At 34.9% G+C, this 14,862-nt stretch overlaps 1 gene segment (V, D, J or C); it reads left to right on the top strand.

Annotated features, from left to right (window-relative positions):
• The first annotated feature begins 8,542 nt into the window (after positions 1-8,542).
• On the top strand, positions 8,543-8,997 carry LOC113088797 (Ig heavy chain V region 5A-like). The segment is given in 2 exon segments: positions 8,543-8,598; positions 8,690-8,997. Coding segments are annotated over 2 exon segments (351 nt in total).
• The last annotated feature ends 5,865 nt before the right edge of the window (positions 8,998-14,862 follow it).

Genomic DNA, 14,862 nt, shown 5'->3' with positions numbered 1-14,862 from the left:
ACCCCTCAACAGAGGTGCCAAAAGTTTAGCATGCGAAACTGGTGAATCAAGGAGAAGGGATTTTTCTTTCTCCCGATATCAGCCAAGTTGAGCCACAGATGTCTCTCTGTGGCCACCATCGCCGCCATCGATCGGCCGATCGCGGCAGCAGTCTGTTTAGTGGCCCGGAGGGACAAAATCTGTGGCCCGGCGCAACTCAGCGACTGCCTCAGGGGACAGCCCTGCCCCCTGGTCAGCCAGACGCGAGTCCGGATGCAGGAACCCCTCTCGAAACTGTCCAGCGAGCTCCATCTGGGAGCGGGACCCGCATCCCGCGAGGAACCAGACGCTGAACTCTGCTTCCCGTCGAGAAGAGAGCCCCACGAGACTGGGGCGTTCCATAGGAAAACGGCTCACAATTTGCACAGGATGCTCCCTCGAGAGCATCCTCGTGCGTGCCTTCACCCAAACAGTACACACACATCTCGTGAGTGTCAACCGGCGACAAATATCTTGGGCACGGGTCAGCACATTTCACAAAACTTTTAGGACTTGCCTTAGATGTGCGTTTCATTTCTTCGCTTCACACAAATTTGCACAGGATGCTCCCTCAAGAGCATCCTGTGCGTGCTCTTACACCAAACAGTACACACACATCTCGTGAGTGTCACCGGCGCGACAAATATCTTGGGCCACGGGTCAGCACATTTCACAAACTTTTAGGACTTGCCTTAGATGTGCGTTTCATTTCTTCGCTGTAAGCAAGACGTTTAAATCAGACAAAACAGTCCCTGAAGACCGGAAAAGGATATTGTCATGTTTCAAGGCGCCCCTTTTTATATCCAGGTCGCACGCTCATCATTCAAGCTGATGATTCACCGGCTGTCGCCGGTCCAGCATGATTGCTGTGAGTTGATATTTGATTTTCAGTCACCTGTCACACCTGAGGCGTTCCCCATAGCGTCGTTGAAGTATTGTCTAAGTTCCCTTCGAAAGGGAACATCTTCATACTGACATTACAGTATTTATCATGCTTTTCCTTGAACTGATATTCACTGATCTTCATCAACACAACAATTTCCTAATAAAATAATCAAAACTATTAGATAAAATAAATAAGCACTATAATCAGAAAGTCAAACAGAAAGTCAGTAAAATCCCTTATATTTTGCATCATTTTCATCCCATTAGAAGAGAGCAAAGTTTTACTGTTGTCTCAGTAGTTTCAGCACGGTTTGATCAGCATTGAGGGTTTGATCGTCAGATCTGTGTCAGTAAATGAACTGAAGTGTTTATTCTGTCTGTGTGATGTGAGTCAGGAGGTCTATAAGAGATGTGAGCCGCCTGCTTAAACACCAACAGACTGCAGTAATCTATCAAGTGAATTTATACTGTCAGACAATTTTCTGCAATTTCATATTTGATAATATTGATATTTCATATTAAGACAAAAACAATTATATTAAAAACCATTAAACAACATAGAATGAAAAGAAATGCAACACAAAGATGGCATTTATTAATTATAGCAAAATAATGGTCTGTTTGTATAGATCAAACATTAACCACAAAAATCTTTATCTGGTCCAAATATGTGTCAGCATGTTATATAATCAGTTCTGTGATTTGAATATGCAATCAGCTTACTTCTTTAAATGTGACAGTTCATCTTTGTGATCTGAACAGACATCTGAACTCTGGAAACTAAGGCTATCTTTCTGGTTTAAACTTAACATACACCATGCTTAAAAAGTGTATTTTATTTGTACTTCTGAACGTTTTACCACGTAAGTCACCACAAACTGTAACAATATACTTTACGTTACATAAAAAAATTTAACAATATACTTTTTTTACATGTTATATTGTTTCTTTTTCCACAGGTTTTGACTGTCAGACATTCACTCAGTCTGAAGCAGTGGTTAAAAAACCAGGAGAGTCTCACAAACTTACATGTACAATAACTGGATTTACTTTCAGCAGTCTCAGACTGAGCTGGATCAGACAGAGCCCTGGAAAAGGACTGGAGTGGATTGCATATATCAGCACGTACAGTACTCCAATCTCCTATTCTCAGTCAGTTCAGGGCAGGTTCACAGTGTCCAGAGATGATTCCAGCAGTCAACTGTATCTACAGATGAACAGCCTCAAGACTGAAGACACTGCTGTGTATTACTGCGCTAGAGAGTCACAGTGAATGAGTTCAGTGTCAAAGCAATACAAAAACTACTTCCTCATTCACATATGGTGATGAATATTGACTGATCACCCACATTCCATCATATAGAAATATTCAATTATAATCACATTCTACCTTTGTTAGGTTGTAATTAAAAATGTAAAATTTCACGTGTTTCCAATACAACACTGATTCTGTGTGTTCACAGAGCTGTGATTGATTTACTCATGTAAACTGTGAAATGATGTGATCTGTTCTCAGCCGTTCTTTAACCTGCAGTGGCTCATGACCTGAACCACATGTTACTGAACCACATTCAAGATGACAAATGCATCAAATAATTACTAACTAAACAGTATCACTTTGAACAGAATGATGTTGTTACTTACTTCCTGAATCCTGAATAATTCAGGAGGGTTTTTGAATGAATCAGTTTGATAAATGACTCAAATATTCACTCAAAAAGTCACTTGTCACTACTAACTGTCATAACAATTTACCCTGGAGTCACTGCAAAATCCACACCAATGAATGCAGAGACTCATTCTGGAACAAGAAAACAGAAAAATCAAATACAAAGAACGGTACGTTACTGTATAATTTGAATGATCAAACCCCCAAAATATAAAAAATATATTTATTTATATTTTGAAAGCATGAAATCACTCTTACAGTGAATCAACACAAATCTTCTTTAAACAGTGCGCATGGTTCCTAATCATAAATGTTACAGTGATTACTTTAATTAAATACTTATTTAAAATTAAGTTCATCGTATTATGCCACGTAATCTCAGAATTCATGTTGTTTGAGCTTATGGTCACCAGGTTTGATGACAGTTGTATACACTCAAAAAAAATGCTTGGTTGTTTTTTCAACCCAAATGCTGGGTTGAGACTGCTGGGTAGGATGTTGGATGTTGGGTTGTTTTAACCCAAGTTTGGTTTGAAAATTGGGCATTGATCATAACCCAGTGGTGCTCGGTTGGGAACACCAATGTGAAAGAGAGTATGCACGTCATGTTAAGATTGTAAGTAAACTTCATTATTCCATTATGCTATAATTTTTTTTTACTAAGACTAAAAGAATGTTTGTTTTTGTAGATGTTGAAAGCCAGAGACAAGATAACTTCATTCTTTTGAGACTGATGTTAATTATTTTTAGAAAATAAAGGTTTCTGTTGTGTCCTGCCTGTTTACGTCACATTTTGATGCAACAACAGAATGATTACATGTTTATATTTTATTTAAACCATTGATTTCCCTTTTAACTTTGCAGAACCCAAAGTAACTTTGGAATTAAGGACACAGAAGCCTGCTTGTTTGAAGAGGAGGCGGTGTTCTCAGCTTCTTCTGAAGAAAGGGAAAGACAGTTTAAGGCAAGTGAACTTCATAATTTCAAGTTATCTGTTTTTTAAATTTATTTAAATTAATTAATTAATTAATTAATTTTTTAACTAATAGTAAAAGAATGTTTGCTTTTGTAGATGTTGGGACATAGGACAGCATCAATCTTTTGAGATTTATGTAAGTTGTTTTTAGAAAATAAATATTTCTGTTGTCTCTTGCCTGTTTAATTCACATTTTGATACAACAACAGTGTGATTAAATGCTTAAATTTCATGAAAGCTTGCTGTATGTGTTTTTCATGGCAGAACTCAAATCATCTTTGGAGTTGTTCAGTTCAATTCAAGTTTTTTTGTATAGCGCTTTTTTACGATACAAATCATTGTAAAGCAACTTTACAGAAAATTCAGTTTCTAGTAGCTTGTCAGTGGTGACTGTCAGGTGAAAAGAAAATTAATTTTCTAAAAAACGTAAAAAAGACGTAGTCAACCAGATGATGAACACTATTATTATATGATGCAGTCACACTTGTAGCAATATTTGTAAGTTCTGTTTGTTGATTCAGGGTTAGCATCATCTGAGGTCCTCTGAGAGGTTTGCATCATCTCTTCTCAGGTGTTCTGGATCCAGACTGGAGCTTGTGTAATCCTAGCAAAACAGAGAAACAAATAGAGACATAATTAGCATAGCTGCTGTTCCAACCAAGTGAAATTAATTAGTTTAACCCAAGATAAAGAATAATAATGCGCATTTGATCAGATACAACTGCAGTCACAAATTATGGGATGCATTATTAGAATGATTGGCGAAAGAGATGTGTTTTTTATCTAGATTTAAACAGAGAGAGTGTGTCTGAACCCCGAACATTATTAGGAAGGCAATTCCAGACTTTGGGAGCCAAATGCGAAAAAGCTCTACCTCCTTTAATGGACTTTGCTATTCTAGGAACTACCGAAATTCAGCATTTTGTGACCTTAGGGAGCGTGTCGGATTGTAGCGTGGTATAAGTTAGGTATGCAGGAGCTAAACCATTAAGGGCCTTATAGGTAAGTAATGATAATTTGTAACTGATACCGAACTTAATAGGTGGCCACTGTTAGACTGTAGAGGAAGTATCAGTACATCCGTCTAGTTTCAAATTGTAATCCAAGAGATTCTGTTTTTAGGTACAATAAGTAATATCTCTGTCTTATCCAAATTTAATAGGAGACAATTACTGGTCATACAGTCTTTTAAATTTTTAACACACTCTGTTAGCTTACATAATTTAGAAGTTTCATCTGGTCTCGTTGAGTAGTAACAGTGGAAACTAATCCTGTATTTTCTAATAATATTACCAAGGGGCAACATATATATTGAAAATAGCAGAGGACCTAGCACAGATCCTTGTGGCACTCCATATGTTAGGGTGATAAATAAGATGATTCCCAATTTAAATAAACAAAATGGTAGCGACCATCTTAGAGCCTGCCCTTGAATACCTGTATAGTTTTGTAAATGATCTATGGTGTCAGACGCAGCACAAAGATCAAGTAAAACTAGCAATGAGATGCAGCCTTGATCTAATTCAAGAAGCAAGTCATTTGTAATTTAAACAAACGCAGTTTCTGTGCTATGGTGGGGCCTGAAACCTGACTGAAATTCTTCATACATATAATTTTTTTTTTGCAGGCAGGAGGGCAAATGAGCAGACACAACTTTCTCAAAAATTTTATACATAAATGGATGATTTGAAATAGGCCTATAATTTGCCAGTTCACAAGGATAGTTGTGTTTTCTTAATAAGAGGCTTAATAATGACGAGAAAAAAACTTGGATTTGGGTTATTTTCAATGAGTTTGTGGATATGCTCGGCCCTGGAAGTTTTTAGGGCATGTCTAAACTGCCCTACAAAGTAAAAAGGCAGTAACTACGCAGAGTGCAGAACTGAGAAAAATGACTTAAAAGTTATCCTGTCATCCAGCCTAAGTAGTTACTGTACAAACAACTACCATTTTTCTCCAAAACGACACACATTTCAGATAAGATGTTTTGTCACATAACAAAGGATGCCTTGAATGTCATGAAAATGACAATAACAAATTTTTGATCAAAATTGCAGTTACTGCATTTTTGCTTTGTAGGGCAGTATAGCTGGACATACTGTTTTCCCACGCAATTCTAAAATTTTCCAAGTTAGTTTTCCTTAATTTGGCTCAAGACTACGAGTTTCTTTCTTGAGAGAGTGAGTATTAATGTTATACAATGGCACAGTATGTTTTCGACATTTTCAGTTTGATGGAGGCAACAGCTTATAATGTATTAGAGAAGACAGTGCCCATGTTGCCAGTCATTTCATTAAGTTCATGTGTGTTTATGGGTACACAGAGCAGTTGAGATAAATCAGGCAGGTTATTAGTGAATCTGTCTTTGGTGGCCGGGGACAATAATTCTGCTCAGACGGTAATGCAGAGCCATATAGTTAATATCAGTGATACACAGCATGCACGATACAAGAAAATAGTCTGTAACATCATCACTTTGAGGTACGATATCTATATCAGTAAGATCGATTCCATGCGATATAATTAAATCTAGTGAATGATTGAAACAATGAGTGGGCCCATTACATTTTACTTGACTCCAAAAGAGTTTATTAGGTCATTAAACACAAGTCCTAATGCATCAGATGATTATCACTTTATCAACATTTACCAAAAGTTCTGAGATGAAATCTGCAAATTCTTTTAGGAATTCTGTATACACAGTACCCAGAGCAAGAGACACAATATATTTCTTTTGCATATTTGAGAGTGTAACATTAAGCAATATTCTGCAATTTCATATTTTAGAATAATTATATTTTAATTTCATATAAAAAGCAATTATATTAAAAACCATTAAACAACATAGAATAAAATGTAATGCAACACAAAGATATATCTCTAAAAATAGCAAAAATAAAGCAATTCAAATGAGTTAGACCTGTATCCTGTTTTCTGGGTAACACTGAGAATATCACTATATATTGTTGCAACACCTCCACCACGACCAGTCTGACGTGGCTCATGCTTATAACAGTAGTTTAGAGGAGTAGACTCATTTAGACCAATATAATAATTTGGTTTTAGCCAGGTTTCAGTCAAGCAGAGTATATCAAAACTATTATCTGAGATCATTTCATTTACAATAACTGCTTTGGGTGTGAGTGATGTAATGTTTATGAGCCAAAATGTTAAGATTTTTTTTTTTGCAGATTTTTTTTTCATTTTTTTTTTTCTGGTTTAATCACGATTGATTTTTTCTAGATCCTAGATTAAATTTATATTTTGACCTCACTTTTCAGGGAACAGACACAGTCTTAATAGATTGGACAGAGCAAGTACTTCTATCATTTGGAACAAAAGTCATAATAATAGTTATTTGAGAATTGGCCTGCTATAGTCATATGTAGTAAAGTTTCCTGGAGATGTTGTCAGAGAGCAGCTCCGCTCCGACTCTGCTGGGGAAACAAACTGTAAGTGTATAATTTGTAAAAACACAATGTCAAATGCTTGTTCGGAGTTATTTAGTAGAAGAGTTTACACTGTCATTCATACACATGCTCACATTCTTTCACACACACATGCATCTGTTAAATGTTATTATATCAGGGTTAATTTTGTGGTTTATTTGTGAACTGTCATGCCAGAATAGTTCATAAAGAACTTAACTAATTGTACATTCATTGTATAATAGTGATTTTGTATATTTTTATACAATATATAAAATTTACCAATAAAAGTCAAATTTGATCTTAAAAGTTATATTCAACAAATGTTCAATGCTTTATTTGTGAACTCTGTAGCTGTTAATGCCATACTTTTCTGCATTTTTTCTGAGATGCATTTTACTTTTTGACTGTTTTCTCGTTTTTAATAAATATTTACCTTTTTATAGTTATTATTTGTGTGTAAAAGTGATTTTAAAATGAGCAAGATTTGTAGGTTTAACACCTATAGCTCAATTTGGATTAATTTTAGCCTGGCAATGTAGTAATTTTAAACCATAAAAAAGCAACCCAGCATGCTGGGCTAAACATAATACTGTAACCCAACTGGTTGGGTTCATCCCTTTTTGACCCAGCGATGGGTTGTCAAAATAACCCAAATTGGGTTGTTTTCAACCCAGCAGTTTGTAGAGTGTATGTTCACTGGGAGTTACATTGTCAAAGTAAATTTACAGACTTAACAAAACCATTCAGATATATAATACTGAAATATGCTGAATAGCATGCTAAATATTTCTCTACAAAAAGCAGCTTGTTCTCATTCGTCTCAAACCATGATCTCTTCATCTCTCTGGTTGTTGCAGCTGCTGGCAGCTGTTTCTCAGCTGAAGTCTTCATACTTTTTTAGAGACGCTTCATGTGGCCTTCAGGTGCCTTACTGTGCCCAGAAATGGACAAATGCCTGATTAAACTATCAGTAACATGCAATAACATTTACAGTTACTTCTATTTCTGAGAATTAAAAAATAAAAATAAACTACTGTAGGCCTAAACAGAACATGTGAGCTGCGTCAATCGTGCATAAATAAAATTAGTGCATTAAAATGATTTTGTGTTAAACTCATTATTATGGCATTAATTTTGACAGCCCTACTAGAAATAAAATACATTTTAACCAAAGTAAAATAAAATAGAAAAAAGTATACTCTTTTACAGCTAGTCCACATTTCTGAATTAAACGCCCTATATGTTTTAATATAAGCAATACATTTTTTTTTGTGTGTTTAGCTTGTGTTTACATTTTTTTTTATTACTTACAGTCACAATGTCTGCAAACTGTTTACATTTCTGTTCATTGACTCTATCCCTGAAAATAATGACCTCAATAAATTCAAAACTGAAAGCTTTTTAAATAATGTCAAGGACAATGTGATGCATGTGAAGTTCATTAGCTCTGTATGATTATGTAAATCTCCTGTTGCATATTTAAACAGCAGGCATGAGTCAGTTTACACATTCATCTGATCACTAGAGGGAGTGAAGAATCACTTCAGTTCAGGCAAACTGTGCTGAGAAACAAACCATGATCTCTTCATCTTTAGTGCTGCTTCTGGCAGTCATATCCTGTAAGTTTAGTCTATTTTCTGTGTGATACATCATTTTGTTGATCAAAAGATTGTGATCTCTTACTAACAGGTATTATTTGATTTGATACAGGTATTGATTCAAATGAACTCACTCAGCCTGAGTCTCTGACTGTCCGTCCTGATGCCACTCTCACTATCAACTGTAAAGTCTCATATTCAGTTACAAGCTATTATACAGGCTGGATTCGTCAACCTGCAGGAAAAGCTCTGGAGTGGATTGGAATCATCTGGAGTGGTGGAAGCACAGACTACAAGGATTCTCTGAAAAGCAAGTTCAGTATCAGCAGAGACACTTCCAGTAACACAATAACACTGCAAGGAAACAATATGCGAGCTGAAGACACAGCTGTGTATTATTGTGCCAGACGTACACAGTGACAGACTCCAACAGACTCCCTGTACAAAAACATTGTCATATCACAAATTAAGTCTTTCTGACAATTTTCCAAAGTCTAATCACTAAAAATAAATTTAACCTAAATAAAGAAACCAATAAAACTCAACAATCATAATTGTTTTTGCAGTACTTCACCCTTGCTATTTGCTAGCTATTTACAATATGTGGAAGATATGATTTATAGGACATATTGTTATTTAACTGTAGCCTTGATTACTTCATAAGCATCACAATAATATTTGGATCTACTGAATAAACATTAAAAAGTGCATGACATTTACTGAAGAGTTCAGTGAACAGTAATTCACAGATTTGAGAAAGTCCCTGAACTACGGAAATTGTTAAAATGTAAAAAAATATAGAACTTGTGAGCATTCGTATTCAAGTATGTTTGAAAAAATATATAGATATAATGTAAAAAAAAGATAATGGAAAAAAAAGATAATGGAAATTAAATGACAAAATATTATGGTAATTTAATATTCAATAGTGTTCTCACTAACAGTGGCTTATTTTTTTATTATTAAAGCTCCACCCACATGTAAATGATATTACAGACAGTATTTCTACCAGCAGTGTTCAATGAGATTGTAGAAGTTGACCTTCCTGCATCATTTGAAATGGCAGACATTTCATTCTTATTTTTTCTCCTGATGTGCTTTACTAGTATGTATAGACAGTCTGTTTGTGTGTGTAATAATATTTAATTCTGGCTTCAGATTTCATTAATAGATTAATAGATGTACTGTATATATGATAATGCTGACAGGCCATTATATATTTTTGTTTTAGGTGTTAATGGCCAGAGCTTGGAGTCCATCCCATCAAGTCCTGTCACCAAAAAGCCTGGAGAAACTCTGAATCTCTCGTGTAAAGGATCTGGATTTGATTTTGGACAGTACGGCATGCACTGGATCAGACAGTCAGCAGGACAAACATTCATCTGGATGGGGGTTATCTGGTATGACGCCAGTAAAACAGTGTATGCTAAAAGTGTAGAGGGACGAATAGAGATCACTAGAGACAATCCAAACAGCATGGTGTACCTGAAACTCTCTGGTCTGACAACAGAAGATACAGCTGTATATTACTGTGCAGGATACACACAATGATGTAGAAGAGCACTGAGCTGTACAAAAACAGGCCAGGGAGGATAATTAGATTAAATATAATAAAATAATAACAACAGTAACAGCAGATGGCGCTGCAGCACAAGACAACTCTGAGTCAAAGAAACAGACCAAAGACATCTTATCATAGAGGATGATATACTGGCCAATATTTACCAATATTTACCTTGAATATAAGCTATTTAAATGTCATGATTGCTGATACACATGAATGACCTTAAGTGAATATATAAGAAAAAACAAATATCTAGTTGATTTAAATGTGTTATATTGTTAATGTCACAGAGTTCGATGCTGTCTCCTGAAAGAAAAAAAAATGTAGATACTCATTTACTGGGTTGCATATGCAGTATTGTTATTACTGTTAAATTATGTTTCATTCTGTTTTTTCTTCATCTTAAATCTTTAACCCTTTAAACCCCACAAGAAAATCCTCAGTTTTAAATGAACACTTATAATGTGTGCACACTACAGAGTGCTTGAGTAACACTGAATCAGTGAAGTTAATGAGATAATTCGGTGATTAATTGATGATTGAGCATTAGTGATAAACACCTGCAGAATCACTGAAGGAAAGAGAAACACAAGATCTACAATTGACTTCAGCCACAGGCTTAGATGAAATCAACTGAATAAAAGAATACATCAAATCTCTCAAGATCTGATTAAACAACTATTAAAACAGCTTCACCAGATTCACATTACTAACCAGACTGACTTTATTTCTGTCAGATGTCTACAGAAGATCTTATGGAGAGTTAAATAGGTTTAGGTGTTTTTTTTCACTACCATGATGTAGATCAGTGTTTACTTTAGTTGAACTCTTGAACATGACTTTTCAACAACTAAGGTTTTTTTTTTTTTTTTTACATGCTGTCACAATGCGCCTTTGGAATCTGTTATAGCAAAACAAAAGTACACAGAAGAGAAAAAATCTGATATTGTTATTTATAGATTGACAAGAACAAACACTGTTATCTCTGAACTAATCCCGTGTCTCTTCTCTTATTGATACTACAGCATAACAATATACACTGCTGAGCCATAAGTCATGAAAGACTGTTAAGAAAATTGCACTCATAATAATAAAAAAAAAAAAGCCCTTGCTGAACTTTAGACAGAAAGATCAAGAATCAGCGTATGAATCACAACAATGGTGACAATCCACAAAATAATTGAACAGATCAGTTCTGAACATCACAACACATGCTACTAAAACTTAAAACAAATGCAAAATTATAAGCACATAAGAATTAAAGAAAATAAGTGAACAATTCAGGGGCATAATTTATTCATGCCGCAATGCATGCTGGGAGTCATGGATGAGTTTTATCCTGTGCTGGTACCCAGCATGCATTTCATCATGAACCTTTTGATTGTTGAGATTAATATGCTGATTGTTGATTTCTCTCCTTGAGTGTTGTGGGGACTGCTGCCCGAAATACTTTTTAACTAAAACTAGTCATTAAATCCATAAATACTGGTTATCACACTACTTTTCAATCTTTCAAAATTGAAGAAACAAAAAAATTGTGTCATTCACTCAAATATTTCAACACCAAATTAATATTTGATATATTATTAATATATATACTATAGCAACACTTTAAGTCAGTCTAGTAGATCATGCCTGACAGAAACAGCCATAATCACTTGACTATCAAAATTAATACTGCTGTAACAGATATATCATGAAGATACAAATACAGCAATGAAACAAAGTGCAAAAGTCAAGGGTCAGGAGACCAACTAAAGTAAACACTGATCTCCACAATGGTAACAATCAAACGAAACAGTAACATTATCATCTAAATCTCTGTAATTCTCAGTAAGATCTTTCAATCTCTGATCTCTGATCTGATAGAAATAAAGTCAGTCTGGTTAGTAATGAGTGAAGTTGGTAAATCTTCAGTTGATTTCATCTAATCTGTGGCTGAAGTCAGTTGTAGTTCTTGTGTTTGTCTTGTTTCTTTTTTCTTCAGTGATTCTACTCATTAACAGCAGCTGTTGATCATTGTCTGAATTCACTCATTAGTGTTCATTCTCTCTGTTAGATGGACTATATTAGTAAACTCATGTAGGGAATAGTGAATGAGGGTGTAGGGTGTGATTTGAAACACAGCCGCTGAGTGTCGACCTTGAAAGTTGTTAATTTACGATATATAACAGCAGGCTACCTTCTCGAAAATGATGAATATTACCCAGAATGCACTGTTTTAATGAAAAACAGTATGTTACTGTCGAAATTTGGCCGTTTTTTTACAGCGATTTTAACAGTGTAGGCTTGGAGTGAATAAAACTAAATAAAGACTGTAGCTTTAAATATTTTATACTAATCAAACATCGAAAGATCAGATCAATGTAATAGATATTAATAAGCGCTGGATTCTGGTTATCCTCTGTGTAAGTGTAAAAGATAATCTCAGTAATCTTACATCATTTCCTCATTATGCATATTCAAAAGAGTCTATGACAGGCTGTAAGTATTAATATCCCGCTGAACTGAATGAAGCTGTAGAGTCATAAACATTCATAAGATAAAGAATATACCCGCATTACTAATATTGTTCAACTTAAACTGTGAGTTAATAAAGTGTGTGAGACAGAGAGACAGAAAAGAGCCTTGAAATCACCAGAGATGAAAAGCATGATGTATCTGAAACTGTCTGGACTGACAGAAGAGGACTCACAGTGATACTAATGTATGTGGCAACATGATTCAAAAACTGGTCTAGACACACTTTTACTGTAAAACTGCAGTTCTCTTCTGTGTCAGTAGGTTGCAGTCGAACACTAGAAGTTGTCCACTACACAGTGACACACAATCACAGAAACACAGCGACTCATACAGTCAAAATATTTGTTTTAAACTTCTCAAAACTTAATGAGACAGTCTATTCACAATCAAGATTCCTATTAATTTCACAAACACTCTAATTCAAGTGTAATGAATCTTTAAATGCATGGAAACTATATAAGCTTTGTTTATGTGTGTACATACAATATAATGCACACATAAGGTCCCTTTTTTTAGGATGTGCTACTGATCTGAAATCTAGCACTGGTTCAACACAAAAGCTCATTCTGTAGCATATCATCAAAGGGTTTTAACAATTTAATACTCTGTGTGTGAAAAGATAAATGTCAGTATACTTCTCGTGAACAAACATTCAATGATAAGACACATTTTAACAGAAGAATACAATGTTTAATAATAAGCAGCACACAATGACAAGAAAATAATACATTTTATGCAAAACTAATGAAGACAAATGTAGATTGCATCATATAGTCATTCATAAAGCCAGAGCTGCAAGTTTTGCTATTGATGTTTCATTGTAATGACTGAATCTGAAAATTTAAATGACATAACATATATGGTTATTATTACCAGATCCATTCTTAACATTTGCAGTGACAACAGCAACAACAATTATGGTGATGATGGTTGTAATGATGGCACAAATATTGGCAGCAAGAGCACAGCGGCTGAATTTCTTTGCTCCTTTGACATCTCTCCTATACTTCATATTCATTGCCTGTGAATGTAAAAACACAAAAGAATATTTTCCTATTATCTAATTACCATTTGATCAGAATATAGGGCAAATATATAGCTCTCTGAGTCTAAAAGTCAGTTTCTGAATCAGGTTTGACCTGAGCCATTGCTTATAATGTATTATTTATTGTAACAAATTTAATTACCTTTAGGGAGCATTTCAATGCAGCTGTTCCCAGAAACAGACAGTTGCAGAAGGTGATGGTGAACACTGAACAGCGTAAGTAGTCTTTCACTTTTACTTGGACTCTGCGAGGACCTTGGTGTTTATGCTGCATTTGGCGATTTTGCTGGATTTGGTGTTTTGGATTTGCAGCTTTTGGTCGAGATCGTCTTTTAGTCTCAGAGTCTTCATCTTCTTTGACCTCCACATTATCATCCTCCATTTCTAATTCATAATCCATTTCCATCTCCACATCACAAAAATCCCCTTCTGGAACTTCAAATTCTGGAATTTCAATTTGAAAATCTTCCATTGCCCGACTTTAATGAACAGAATTGTTCCTCAGGTTTAGTGACAGGTGGATGGTACCACATATGGCTCATACAATCTGATAAACACTTCCTGTGTATTTTTATACATGACTTACACAAAGCCCAAAGAGCAGGAAACCTACATTAGGGTCAATAGAAGAAAACCCACAGCCGCGGTCTACAACAAAACCTGTGAGGTGTTTTATAACAAAACTGAAATAATGTTTGAAGATTTGGGATAAAAGATTTGGGTATATTTTCATAGTTTTCAGACATAACATGTTGTTTATATGAACATTAATCTTTACTTAAACTGATTTATTATAATAGAGAAAGTCATACAGGTATTAAATGTGAACAAAATAATATATTGTTAAAAAGTTTGTTTTTTTGGGGGGGGATATACTGACTTTTTATTATATGGACAAAAACAACTGAGAAAATGCATCCATGTTACATACATACATATAGTTTTATAAGGATGTAAGGGTGAGTAAATGATGACTGAATTTACTCTTATGCTCTCTTTAAGGGCTCATACAGACATTTGTTATACAACACCTTTTTAAATGATGACTTATGGAAATTATTACTGCCATTCTAATATGTAAAATGTTTTCTGGCCATTAAAATCACCTTTTCTGAGTTGTGTTCACTGGGTATGACAGGCTGCTGTATAACAC

Source organism: Carassius auratus, unplaced genomic scaffold (assembly GCF_003368295.1).
Source record: "Carassius auratus strain Wakin unplaced genomic scaffold, ASM336829v1 scaf_tig00047325, whole genome shotgun sequence".
In the NCBI taxonomy this organism is placed as follows: domain Eukaryota; kingdom Metazoa; phylum Chordata; class Actinopteri; order Cypriniformes; family Cyprinidae; genus Carassius; species Carassius auratus.
This window is presented reverse-complemented; position numbering and strand designations above follow the sequence as displayed.